Source organism: Cordyceps militaris (assembly GCF_000225605.1).
Source record: "Cordyceps militaris CM01 unplaced genomic scaffold CCM_S00006, whole genome shotgun sequence".
NCBI lineage: Eukaryota > Fungi > Ascomycota > Sordariomycetes > Hypocreales > Cordycipitaceae > Cordyceps > Cordyceps militaris.
Genome location: NW_006271974.1, coordinates 708,099 through 720,619, shown reverse-complemented (window position 1 = coordinate 720,619; position 12,521 = coordinate 708,099). Strand labels below are relative to the sequence as shown.

General features: G+C 54.5%; 6 protein-coding genes across 6 annotated transcripts; 3 read left to right on the top strand and 3 right to left on the bottom strand.

Annotated features, from left to right (window-relative positions):
- Positions 1–1,636: 1,636 nt before the first annotated feature.
- Positions 1,637–4,090, top strand: CCM_07521 (20S cyclosome subunit (BimA/Nuc2/Cdc27), putative; the record flags this gene model as incomplete). Its single annotated transcript, XM_006672662.1, has 1 exon — positions 1,637–4,090. One exon carries the CDS (start codon positions 1,637–1,639, stop codon positions 4,088–4,090), a length of 2,454 nt encoding a protein of 817 aa, XP_006672725.1.
- Positions 4,091–5,512: 1,422 nt separating this feature from the next.
- CCM_07520 (trafficking protein particle complex subunit 2, putative) lies at positions 5,513–6,141 on the bottom strand (the record flags this gene model as incomplete). Its single annotated transcript, XM_006672661.1, has 2 exons — positions 5,513–5,864; positions 5,957–6,141. The coding sequence occupies 2 exons, from the start codon at positions 6,139–6,141 to the stop codon at positions 5,513–5,515; spliced, it is 537 nt and encodes a 178-aa protein (XP_006672724.1).
- Positions 6,142–6,402: 261 nt separating this feature from the next.
- Positions 6,403–6,797, top strand: CCM_07519 (mitochondrial ribosomal protein subunit L31; the record flags this gene model as incomplete). Its single annotated transcript, XM_006672660.1, has 2 exons — positions 6,403–6,682; positions 6,745–6,797. 2 exons carry the CDS (start codon positions 6,403–6,405, stop codon positions 6,795–6,797), a joined length of 333 nt encoding a protein of 110 aa, XP_006672723.1.
- Positions 6,798–7,129: 332 nt separating this feature from the next.
- CCM_07518 (nuclear cap binding protein subunit 2) lies at positions 7,130–7,774 on the bottom strand (the record flags this gene model as incomplete). The annotated part of the gene is made up of 3 exons (XM_006672659.1): positions 7,130–7,487; positions 7,556–7,647; positions 7,706–7,774. The coding sequence occupies 3 exons, from the start codon at positions 7,772–7,774 to the stop codon at positions 7,130–7,132; spliced, it is 519 nt and encodes a 172-aa protein (XP_006672722.1).
- Positions 7,775–8,395: 621 nt separating this feature from the next.
- On the top strand, positions 8,396–11,124 carry CCM_07517 (WD40 repeat-like-containing domain; the record flags this gene model as incomplete). Its single annotated transcript, XM_006672658.1, has 2 exons — positions 8,396–8,743; positions 8,800–11,124. 2 exons carry the CDS (start codon positions 8,396–8,398, stop codon positions 11,122–11,124), a joined length of 2,673 nt encoding a protein of 890 aa, XP_006672721.1.
- Positions 11,125–11,298: 174 nt separating this feature from the next.
- On the bottom strand, positions 11,299–12,203 carry CCM_07516 (EBP domain protein, putative; the record flags this gene model as incomplete). The annotated part of the gene is made up of 5 exons (XM_006672657.1): positions 11,299–11,381; positions 11,444–11,678; positions 11,735–11,871; positions 11,933–11,959; positions 12,014–12,203. The coding sequence occupies 5 exons, from the start codon at positions 12,201–12,203 to the stop codon at positions 11,299–11,301; spliced, it is 672 nt and encodes a 223-aa protein (XP_006672720.1).
- Positions 12,204–12,521: the final 318 nt, after the last annotated feature.

The window sequence follows — 12,521 nt, the reverse complement described above, 5'->3', positions numbered from 1 at the left end:
CGCGCGTGGCGGCGTCGTAGCGCGGGCGGCCGGTGCGCTCGAGGACGAGCTCGCACGCGAGGGCCGGCGCCGACAGCACCCCGTAGAGCACGAGGGAGCGCGGGCGCCAGAGGAAGTGCGAGGCGAGGAAGACGAGGTGCACGAGGGCGGAGCCCATGTGCAGGTTGGCGAGGGCGGCCGTGTTGGCCTTGGCGCGGTCTTTTTTGGCCTTTTGCGCCATGGTGTCGACTGTTGTGTGGGAAGCTCCCTAGGTAGGCGGGAAGCTACCGGGTGTGGACGGCGTTGGGTTCTCGGTTGGTGTACTGCAGCTGGTAACGAAAGGTCGCTGTGCGAATGGCGTTGGGAGTAGTTCAGCAGAAGTCGAGTCGGTTGGTTGCGGCAATTTGGAGTGTAGAGTGTGGCTCGGAGGGACGAGATGAGGTTGCTGCAAGCATCGACGATGAAGTTGTGTGGGATGGAGGTGGTGGGGCGCGAGAGCAAGGTGGCTAAAATAATCACCGCTTGACTTTGCTCTTCTTGCACAGAAAACAGTCTGTGTTCTCACTGGGTTCAATTAAGGTACAATGTTGATGTACAACGTTGATGTACAACATTGATGAAAGATAATACTCTCTTGCAAGATAGCAATCGTAATATATAATAAACCAAGAACCCAATAGAGAGCTTTGCAAATGATGTACTTCCCTTAATAAGTGACCTGCAAGTGTGGAAGTGCCCTCCCTACGCCCGCCCCCGTTGTAACGCTCCTAAACTCCCCTGCAGATGTACCTCTGAGCAGAAATGTAAGGCGACTGTGTGGTGACTTGCTCAGATTGACTACCGACCCACTGTAGCCGTGGCTGTTGCTGGGCGGCGCAACAGCTAGCCCACCCGTCCTCTGGCCAATCAAGCTCCCGAACCTCACAAAACATCGGGCGCGCAGCCGCCAGCCTATCCTTCCCTGATGCTCTCTCTCTGACTCTCTCCCTCCCGCTCGCTACCTGTTCTCTTCACGCCGCCAGAAATAGCAATCTTTGCTGCCTCTGTCCTCCCCTAAACGTCTCGGTGCCATGATGCGCAAGCCCAAATAACACTGCCATTGTCCCGAAGCAGCCTTCTTCGCCGCCCGCCCGGCCCTCTTGCGTTTGCTCACCTGTTCGCGTGCGTGTACGAGCCCGAGACGTGCCTTTGCACTCGCCCTTTCCTCGCAACGCCGTTCGACTACGACCCGACTTCCTTTTTTTCGATACCAATAGTCTCTTGTCAATTCAATCTTTCCGACCTTGGCACTACCCGTCTTGGCGCTTCGTCTGTCGGCCCTGTCGTCCCGGCCGTGTTATTTTGTTGCCCTTTAGCGCCCCGCACCCGTTATACCAAGTCAACAACACAGCGCTTTAGCATCTGGTCTGCGGTGCGCCATTCGATACTCTTAACGCCGTCCGAGCGAGCAACCGAATTATCATTAGCTCTGGCCGAAATCGATCTCCTTCGAGCACGCGCTTCAGTGCCATCGCTTTTGCTGCCGTTGTCGAAAGTCCAACAAGTCCGCCTCATCGCGCCTTATAACTTCCCTCCATGGCCCAGGCACGACGGTAATCCTCCATTTGCATCAAATCCGAGGTGATTTGCGCTCCTCTTCAGACAAGCTACCTCTGAAATGGCGCCAAGTCTGACGGCTGTCTCTGGCCTGTTACGCCAGGTGATACAGCATCATCTCGACAACTCCTCATACGACAACGCGCTCTTCTTTGCGGAACGATTTGTAGCTCAAGACCCGCGCTCCAGCGAGGCGACCCACCTCTATGCTCTCTGTCACTTGCGGCTAGGAGACTACCGCTCCGCCTACGATGTCGGGAAACCAATGGGATACCGTGGGACGAATTTGGGATGCGCCTGGGTATTTGCGCAGGCATGCCTATCATTGGAGCGATTCAAGGACGGCATCACGGCTCTTGAGAAATCAAGGATTCTGTGGTCCTCTAAAGGCAGCTTGGGAAAGAACGGCGCCTTGTTGCGCGCAGGCGGCTGCCCCGACGCTGCAGCCGTGCTGTGTTTGCTTGGCAAGCTATATCGCGGCTATGACGACAAGAAGAAAGCAGCTGGCGCCTTTGAGGAAGCCCTCAAGCTGAACCCTTTCCAGTGGGATGCGTTCACAGCGCTCTGCGACATGGGCGTCAATGTGCGTGTCCCCAACATTTTCCGATCTTCCGACTTGCTTGCTCGTAGCTTCGACCCCGAAGCGGTCGCGACTGCACGAACGCCCGCTTCTCTGGCCAACTCCAACACACTTGAAATGGCTCCGAAAAAGTCGTCATTACGGAGTCTCGCATCAGACCTGGGGTCTGACCCATTCAACGTCGGCTTCTCCTTGTCCGAAGCTACGAGTCCTCTTGCCGATGTATTCTCAGAATCTGCAGATGGCGATTTGATGACAAAAATCCAGAGCGCGCGATTGCGCCTTGGGACTTCAAGTAGTAACTTGTCACTCTTTGACGCAACAGAAACACCACCCGGGCCGTCTGCAGACGTCTCTAGAATGGTTGGCGGACATGATCCTCCCCAAGCGCCACCTCGACGAGCGCGCCAGGCTCAAGTGATAGATGCTGGCCTAGAGGCTCCACCACGCATGAACTATCGACTGGGCACTAAACGAAGTACACGATCAGAAGACCGAGATATGCAGCAGGCTGTAGAGCCCATAATGGACGGTCCGGTTGCGGCTGTTGGCATCACGCGAGCGGCGGCTCTGTCGACGGCGGATAGAAAACGAACGCTGTCCGGCCATCCCGTTTCACGCGCTGCGAACATTGACGACACGGGCACGAGAAGAAGCGCACGACTTACTACGTTTAAGCCGTCCTCGAGGGCTAACTCTGGCGCTGCCACCATCGGAGCTTCCGCAGGTCGTGAACTGAAGAAGGCTAGGCCCCCCATTTCTCGAATAGTACGACCTGGCTCTAGTGGTGCCAATGTTGGTCGTGTGGTTAGCGGTAATCGAAAGCCGATTGATGATCACGCTGATGTTGATCACGGCGAGGCATCACGTGTGCGCGAGCCCGCGGCCTCGATACAAACCGCGACACAACCCCCCATACCGCCTAAACAGGCGGACGAGGCAGTGAAAATCGAAGAAGCTGTCAGATGGATAATGGACGTGCTGAAGAAATTGGGCAATGGTTACTACTTCCTGTCAAGATTCCAGTGCCAAGAAGCATTACAAGCGCTGAGCTCTTTGCCGCCCGCGCATCAGGGAACGCCGTGGGTGCTTGTTCAAATGGGCCGCGCGCACTACGAGCAAGCCTCGTATGCGGAGGCTGAAAAGTTTTTCAGACGTATGCGCGTACAGGCGCCATCGAGACTTCAGGACATGGAGGTGTATTCGACTATTCTGTGGCATCTCAAGAGAGAGACAGACTTGTCATTCCTGGCGCATGAGCTTGTTGATTCGGCGTGGCACTCTCCGCAAGCTTGGTGCGCTCTGGGAAATGCTTGGTCGTTGGCCAAGGATCCTGAGCAAGCTCTAAAATGCTTCAAGCGAGCCACGCAGCTGGACCCAAAGTTTGCCTACGCATTCACACTACAAGGACACGAGCATGTCACGAACGAAGAATACGAGCAGGCATTGACTGCCTATCGACAAGCTATTTCTGCCGATAAACGCCACTACAACGCATATTATGGCATTGGTCGAGTGCAGGAGCGTCTTGGTGATTATGACAAGGCGCTGACGCACTTCCAAGCGGCCCAGTCCATCAACCCCAACAATGCGGTGCTCGTTTCTTGGATCGGAACCGTATTGGAAAGGCAAAAACAGATTATACCTGCCCTCAGGGCGTACACCAAAGCCGTTGAGCTTGCTCCCAGGGCAGCTTTGACGAGATACAAAAAGGCTCATGCGCTTTTGGCGATTGGACAGATCGAAGATGCCGAGAAGGAATTGGTCATTCTCAAAGACCTCGCGCCAAATGAGGGACATGTCCACTTTCTGCTCGGAACATTGTATAGGAGCATGAATGAGCGGCAATTGGCGGTCCGCCACTTTACCATTGCGTTGGCGTTGGACCCCAAGGTAAAGTGCCGCGACGATGCAGTTATTGAGCTTGTCGACTGACCCGTTGAGCAGGCCGGTCCGATGATCAAGGAAGCAATCGAACGTTTTGAAGATGATATGCCTATGGATGACTCTTTGATGACATGACGTCAAATAACTTAAAGATTTTACAACATTGGCATTATTTGGCAACCTTGTACTTGTGATCAGTAATAATTAGGTACAAGAGTTGTGACACGCCCATCCCAGAATAGGACTAGCTTGGTGATGCGACTGTTTTGGCTTGTATTTTGCCCCACTGTTTTTAACGTGTTATTTGTCCCGGCACGTTTTTTTATTATTATTATGCTGCTTTATTAAAAAATAGGAGCACTGATGCTGCTGCGCCGCTTGTGCTGGCTGATTGCGCACGGTTATTTAGGAACCCAAGCCGCCTTCCCACACCCCCCGCATCTTGATCTTTCTTCCTTCACACCACATCCTCCCGCCTGCTTTCTCAACACTTGCCGCAACGCGTACTCTTTACATCAACAACATCAAATTTAACCACTTTTACACCACTTTTACAACCTTTAATCCATCAACATGACTGGACGTAAGTGATGATTCTTTTATTTTCCTGCTTCCGATGATGGCGCGCGGCTCGCGTGTCGCACCGCATTTGGGCTGTCGTCTGTTAAATGACGCGTGGACTGCTGTGCATGGCCGCCACTCAACGCGTCTCCCCTCCCATAGTGCATCATCAACCAGCACCTCATTCCTCCTACCTTGGAAAAAAAAACTAACAAATATTCGTTTACAGGTGGCAAGGGCGGCAAGGGTCTCGGCAAGGGCGGCGCCAAGCGTCACCGCAAGATTCTCCGTGACAACATTCAGGGCATTACCAAGCCTGCCATCCGTCGTCTGGCGCGTCGTGGTGGTGTCAAGCGTATCTCGGCCATGATTTACGAAGAGACGCGCAACGTGCTCAAGACCTTCCTCGAGGGTGTCATTCGCGATGCCGTCACCTACACTGAGCACGCCAAGCGCAAGACCGTGACGTCCCTCGACGTCGTCTACGCTCTCAAGCGCCAGGGCCGCACCCTGTACGGTTTCGGTGGTTAAACGTCGACAACATCCGTTACACAGTTGTCGCCTGTTTTTCATCGCGTTGCTTTCACGTCTTATCGGGAAGAGCCTGGTCAACATGGATTTGCTGACCTAAAGGATTATTGTTGTACTTTTTGGTTGATTATTTTTTGGCGTTGGAGAATGGATCATGATAAACATTCGGTCACAGGAGATGACTCGTTCAATGAAACTACGATACCAATACCACTGCATCCAACTTGAAATGTGAAGAAACCCCACTTTTATTGTGAAAGATCCCAACATGAACAGTATAACAAAGCCTCAAGAGAAGGCACTAGAAATCGCCCGTTGCGCCGTTCGTAAATAACTCTCGTCTCGCTGCTCCCGCACTCGAAGCCTGTATCAAATGTATCAAAGGTATTTCCGTCCAGCCGCTGCCACTCGCGCCCGGAAGACGGGGCTGCGGACCTCCATGTTTTGCTTGTAGAATGGGTTCATGATGGCCTTGACCCAATTGTCGTAGACCTCGGTGAAGAACATCTTAATGGCCTCCTCGGTCGCGGGGCTCGTTGGGTTGGCGCCAATGGCCGTCGAGGAGCGCGAGGAGCCCGCGGGGTTGGGCGGCGGCGGCTGGTGCAGCAGCAGGAACTTGGCGCCAGCGCCGGTGACGAAGCAGGATATGTAGTTGTTGAAGAACTTGTCGATGCACTTGAGATACCTGGAGGAGTGGCCAGCCGAGTCAGCATGGAGTTCTCGATGGTGCCTGGTGAGCAAGGTACGAGTTGGTTGCGCTGCCGGACACTTGCGCAGAGGCGGTGGTCTGCCTGGCTGCAGAAGATCGGCTGGGGGACTCACATCTGCCCTTGTGACCACTGCACTTCCTCGACGACATCTAGACTTGAGTGCAGGATGATCTGGTTCAGGTGCCGCACCTGGTCGGTGAAGCGCGACTGTCCGTCGCCGCCTTGTTTGGACGTCCCGAACTCGTACTCGAACAGCGGGTTGTCCTGGGTGCCCACAATGGCAAAATAGTAGCTCATTGTGTCGCCGTCCTCATTTGCGTCTGCGAATGCCTGCAAGTTCAAGCGAAAGCTGTCGTTTCCCGCTTGTCGCGCGCAGTTTGGAGCTTCCAAGGTGGGCTGTCCTGTGGCCTCACCAGGCACTTTCGGTACCACTGCAGCCAGCCAGTCTCGCTCCACTTTTTGCGCCTACCTCTCTGTCTGCCAGGAGAAAACCGACAGCGTTTGAAAAAACGGACGGTATTTAGCAACCTCCAACAAAACCGCACACACACAGCACAAATGTTTGGACCCTTTCGAATCACGAACCCGCTATCGGGCGGCTTGCTGTGGAAAATTCCCTGGCGCCTGTCCAAGTTCCAGAAGCGCCGCCACCGCCTGCGCCTCCGCGCCGTCGACAGTGTCGTGGCCACGCTCGACGCGGCGCTCGCCAAGCAGGGGCAGACGCTCGAGGCGCTCGAGCGCTGGAAGGCCGACATGCCCAAGGAGGAGGAGATGCTTCCCAAGGACAAGTACACCATCTTTGACCGCAAGGCGAAGAAGTTCCGCAAGGGTATTCACAGTATGTCAAGAGTCACGCGGGCATTGGAGCAGAGGTTTTGGAGACTGACTATGTTGATACAGAGGTTCCAAAGTGGACGAGGGTTTCGCAAAGAATCAACCCACCGGGTTATTAAACTGGACGGTTGCGGCGGCATACGACCGATGCGGATTGACCATGTGACGGAAGAGAAACGAACTCGACCAGCCGGCACATCTTGTATAATAACAAAAACTCATTTACCTACCACTATCCATGTTCTGAACTATGGACACGGGCGAATCGCGGGGTCATGTAAAATGCCAGACGGTGGCTGTATGATTGGCATCTGCATGGTACAAATTAGATAAAGCGAGGCGCATAATTTGATTTTTGATAAACTTCCACGTATTGGGCCTGTTTCCGCAGCTAACTAATATTGATACACGCCGACACGCTGAATTTTCCATTGCATTTAGCCCCATTTATTTACTTATCCTCGTCGTAGGCCCGGTCGTCGCCAGCCTGCAGGGCCCTGCCGACGCCGCCGCGTCCCTCGTCAAAGTCCTCGCGGTACTCGTCGCGCACCTGGCCGCCCGACTTGCCGCGGCCGTACTGGCGGCCCTCCTCGAAGCCCGGGTCGAGGTCGGTGCGGATGACGCGCTCGTCGAGCTTGGTGCCGCCGACGTACTTGAGGCAGTCGAGCGCGTCCTGGTGTGTGTAGTACTCGACGAAGCAGAAGCCGCACGGCGTCTTACTGAACCGGTCCAGGCCCATGATCAGCCGCTTGATCTCGCCGCACTTGGTGAAGAGCTCGTACACCTGCTCCTCGGTTGTGTAGAAGGATCTGCCGGGGATGGAGGATTAGCGGTTTCTTGGGAATAGGGCTTGGGGGAACGCTGAGGGCTTGCGTACAGGTTGCCGACGTAGAGCGTTGTGGCGTCGGCGAGAGGATCGGGTTGCGGCTCGCCTTCGTCTTGTCTATCGTCATCGCGTCTGCGACGGTTCTGCTGAGATGTTAGAATTGTTGTCTCTTTGGGTACGCCATGGCTTGCAGAGCCGTACCTTGTTGAGATAGTATGCGCTGGGTCGATCGAGTCTGTCAACCGTCGAGCGCACTGGTGGGGGAGCCATGTCGAGTTTCGTATATTCCAATTCGCTTCAAAGTTGTGCAGGGTGAGATTAAGGGTCTATTCCATGGGTTGGGCCTTGCTACGCAGATTGCGTTTGGTAGAGTGTCGCACGAGATCTTTTGTCGCAAAGTGATGGCAGAACGAAATACCCAAGCGGCCAAGAGACTTGAAGCTCTGGCATTGAGTGGAGACCTGCCGCCCAACGCGCAGAGGAGTGCAAACACAGCTCCGAATAAAAGTTACTCTAACTTGAGCTCGAAGAACAATGAAAATATGGAAGAAACACGACTAAAATTTACATGTGTTTTTCCGTGTCTAATATTTTTTTGGGATCCATTGGTCCTTCATATTGATTGCTAAACGACCTCTATTTTGTCACGCTCTGTGGCGTTTGCAAACCGCCGCCTTGGGAACCCATCACTTTTTGCCAGCGTAGCCACGGCCCCAGCCTTTCCACCTAAAAGCTGCTTTCTACACACTTGCGCTTTGCATAAACAGCACCACCACTCACGCTTGCTCGGGGAAACGCAGACTCGGAAGCTGGCCTCATCATTCTGCTTTGCAGTTTTTGTTTCTGACATAGCTAATCTTTTTGCTGTGCTTTTGCGAGACCCCGGCGAGGATGCCCAAGGTCAAGTGTTATTCGGCGGCCTGGCTGTCGAAAAATGCTCCCGGGCACCAGCTCTTTGAACCTTCTCCGGAAGTCGCCCGCGCGCAGGCTCTCGCGTCGCCGTACGCTAGCAAGAAGAACGCGGCCCAGGGACCGAGGCGGACGATTGCGCGACGCGGCACAGAGGTCTTCGTCGCCGTAGGCAAGGAAATACGATGGGGTGACCTGGCCTACCTCAAGGAAACCTGGGCGGGCACGCAAGCGAGGGAGCATCGAGGCTCCAGCGCTCGCATCAAACGCGAGGACTCGACTTTCAATTTAGAGCACATTCCGTCTATTGAAGCCGTCGGAGGTTTGAGGGTAAGTCACACCAAGATGGATATCGTTTGCACTGGCCGCTAACAAGCTTTGTAAAGACAATCAAGGTGCCAGTCGCCGACGACATACGACAGCTCATCATCTCCCCTAACACCAACCTCCTCGCTATTCTTACCACGCACACGATTCATATTTGCACGATACCTGACTCGACGCATCTCACGAGCGACGATACTGCCCCGCTGAAGCCCAAGATCTCTACCCTAGGCCCTACGACCCATGTTACGTCACGGTCGCCCATCATGTCGGCGCTCTGGCATCCGCTGGGCGTTAATGGATCTTGCATTGTCACTGTCACGGCTGATGCGATCGTCAGAGTGTGGGAGCTGTCCACTGGTGACCGCTGGTCTTTTGATACCCCTACAACCTCGATCGACCTGAAGAAGCTGGCAGATGGTACATCTTTGGAGCAAGACTTCTCCGCGTCGACTTCGGCGACAAACAAGGCCTTCTCGCCCGACTCATTCGAGATGGAAGTTGCTGCAGCAAGCTTTCCTGGCAAGGGAACGGGTGGTTGGAACCCAATGACTCTGTGGGTGGCCATGCGCGAAGGAGACGTCTACGCTCTTTGCCCACTCTTGCCTCAGCGCTGGGCGCCTCCTCCCACGCTTATCCCTTCACTGTCGGTATCCATTGTGGCTACAGTCGGCAGTATCGAGGACGATGCCTCGGTAGACGAGTACGAAAAACTCCTGGCCCAACAGCAATTGCAATGGATGGGTGACTTGGACTCGCAAGAGCCACAGATTATCGACAGCACCGCCCTGGGAGAACCTCCCATCGAAGTTTACACTCGACCCTCTCGACCTGGTATTACACCCCGCCTGCAAGGACCATTTGATCTCGTTTCCGACCCCGAGACTGGTGACGAGCTAGATACGTCGGTAACCGATATTCTGGTCATCGGCAAAAAGACTGAGACGCATGATCTCATGCTAGGGGAAGATGATGAGTACGATCTGGATCTTGACGCCGGTGACCAAGAAGGCCTCTCGCTAGCGGTCATTTGCCTGCTGTCTACCAGCGGTCAGCTGCGCATCTATCTGGATATGGACAGTGTCCAAGCACAGTGGCTACCACCCAAGAATAAATACAAGAACAGCAAATTGCTCGCGGAAGGCAAGACGTCGTCACTTCTCGCATTTCAAGCAATCGACACCATGACGCCCGTTGAGGTAACAGAAGAGAGTTGGCCTGTATTTAGCGCCGATGCCCTGTCACGATACAGCTTCTTTGTCACACACCACGCTGGTATTACTTTCGTTTCCCTTGCATCGTGGATATTTCGGCTTGAAGGAGAGCTTTCAGGAGACTACGAAACTGGTACAGACTTTAGAATCGGGCTACTTGTTAACTCTCAATCTATCAGAGAACGAGTCTATGCCCAGCCTGCCGCAGATGCTGCTATGCCACTCACGGGATGTGTGGTGTTGAGAGACCCAGATGTCGGCTATTTCCTCCTCTCAGCCAGCCCTTACGAGCCCATCGCTCTCACCTTTGAGACCCCCGAGCTGGACGTTGTTCCTATTCACCGAGAGGCTAGCCCCGAGCGTGAACGCGAAGCCAGCATGGCGCCTCTCGATTTCTACGAGCCTCGCCCAGTCTACAACCCTCCACATGTGTTCGACCAGGGGTCATCACTACCGCTGCTTTTGGAAAGACTACGCACATCACGCCACAAGACTGTCGTTTCTCAACAGGTCAAATTAAGCCCGCTGACGTTGCAAATCTTTACGGATGCTCATAAGGTTTTGAGCGATGAGACATACAAGCTTGGCGTGTCTGCTGCCCAAATCTTCAGACGGTGTGAGCTCCTGCAAAGCGAGCTGAAGCAGCAAGTGATCAAGGCCAATGAGGTCAAGGGCAAGATTGACACCATCAACGGTGCTGACCGTAACAACGAAAGCGACAACGCCATGTATGACCGTCGCATTTCGGAAGCACGCGATCGGCAGGAGGCTATTGCGCAGCGCGTCGAGAATCTTCGCAAGATTGTCGGCAAGTCAAGCACACGCGAGCTGAGCATCAAGGAACGTGCCTTTATGGAGGAAGTGCGCACCTTGAATGCAAGCGTCTCGGGCCCTGGTGCTTCTGAAGAAGAGGACAATGCTACGAAACAGTCGCAGGAGCTGTGGAAGCGCCTGGACAGTATCAAGAAGCTGCAGGCTGAGCTCGCGGCTGAGTTGGAAGCGCTCAAGAAGGGCGGGGAGATGGAGACGGAGACGACGTCAACGCCGCAGCTGCGCATCCCGCAGGATGTCCGACGCAGCAAATTGCAGCAGGTGCAGGGGCTGCTCTCACGCGAGACGGCGCTGGTGGATGCGGTGACGTCGCGCCTGGAGAGGCTGCAGGCCACCGTGTAATAACAAGCAAGAATTTTGGTTTACAGCGATACGGAAAGGTATCTTGCGGAGTAATGGACTAGTGATCATTGGGATACATCTATCTAGGTACAGCAAAACAAGGCATTCAAAATACCTTTGTTATACTAGATGAATACAGTTTGATGACTGGGCCCACGGATTGGAGATCCCAGTTTACTCGTTTTTGGCTGCAAGCTGCGCGTCTCGTTGAAACGCAATTGCAGTGGTGATGTGTGACCAGCTATCATACAGCAGACCTAGATCCAAAGTTAGCAATACCTCGTTAAGGGGGAGGAGAAAGGGTTGTGGGTATCCGTACCAAGCGGCATGAAGAACCAAGGCGCGTTGAAGCCCACGTAATAGACCCAGTAGTAGAGGAACTCGGGACGACTGTACGAGATGCCGCTGAAGCGGTAGTCGACCCAGTTGGTGCTGTAGTAGAGTAGGACGCCGTAGAGATGGGCCATGCAGATGAGGACCTGGAGGAAGTGGCGGCTGGGGGAGCGGGTGAGGATGGCGAGCGTGGTGCAGAGGGATAGGGGACCCCAGGCAAACTGGGAATTGCTTGTCAGCTCGACGGAGGCATGAAGGGGAGGCATGAAATGCGCACGACGGTAATGGTCTCGATGCAGAGAGTAAAGAGATCGCCGGTGAGGTAGCGAGAGTCGGAGAGGGCGTATTCCTTCCAAAGCATGGCAAATAATGAGTGGTGGCTTAGCAGTTCGCTTTTATAGTAGATGAAGTATCCTGTGACGAGGTTTCAGTGGTTGGGACATGTATGGTATTGGGAGTGCTGGGGCCTCTTAACCTTCAAAGCAGAGGTGCAGGAATGCGCCTGGGACTTTTGGTTAGAGCCGAGGTTCAAACAGCCATTGGGAGGGGGACGTACACAGCGCGAACCAGGCGGCGGCGAAGCAGTCGAGCGATGGCAGCCGCAGCCGCGCAGCCGCCGCGTAGGCGACGAGGACAACGGCGCCCGTGATGCCGCCAAAGAGCGCAAGCACTGTGGGCAGCGCCGCGGCGTTGGGCTCGTAGCCAGGCACGGCCGCGTCGAGGGGGTAGTACGGGTGCGATGCCATTGAACGAAGCTTCGGGAGGCTGGTTTGAGGCGAGCTGGTTCTGTGGTGAGGCGAGGTAGATGGGACCCGCTTGGGATGGATGGCAGAGGCACCAGGGTGACAAGACGCAATTCGACATAAAAAGAAACTGTACTCAGAAATCCTTTTTACTGGCACCCACCCAGGAGACAACAGGCCAAGAAACTTCACTTTTCCAGCATTATAGCCGGATCGCTGTCAACCTACAAGCTTCGCTATGGATGCGCGTCTAAAAGCTCCTTCTCAGTTATTATCTGCGCCAAAGGAGTGGTCACAACGTCACATCGGCCATCAATTGTT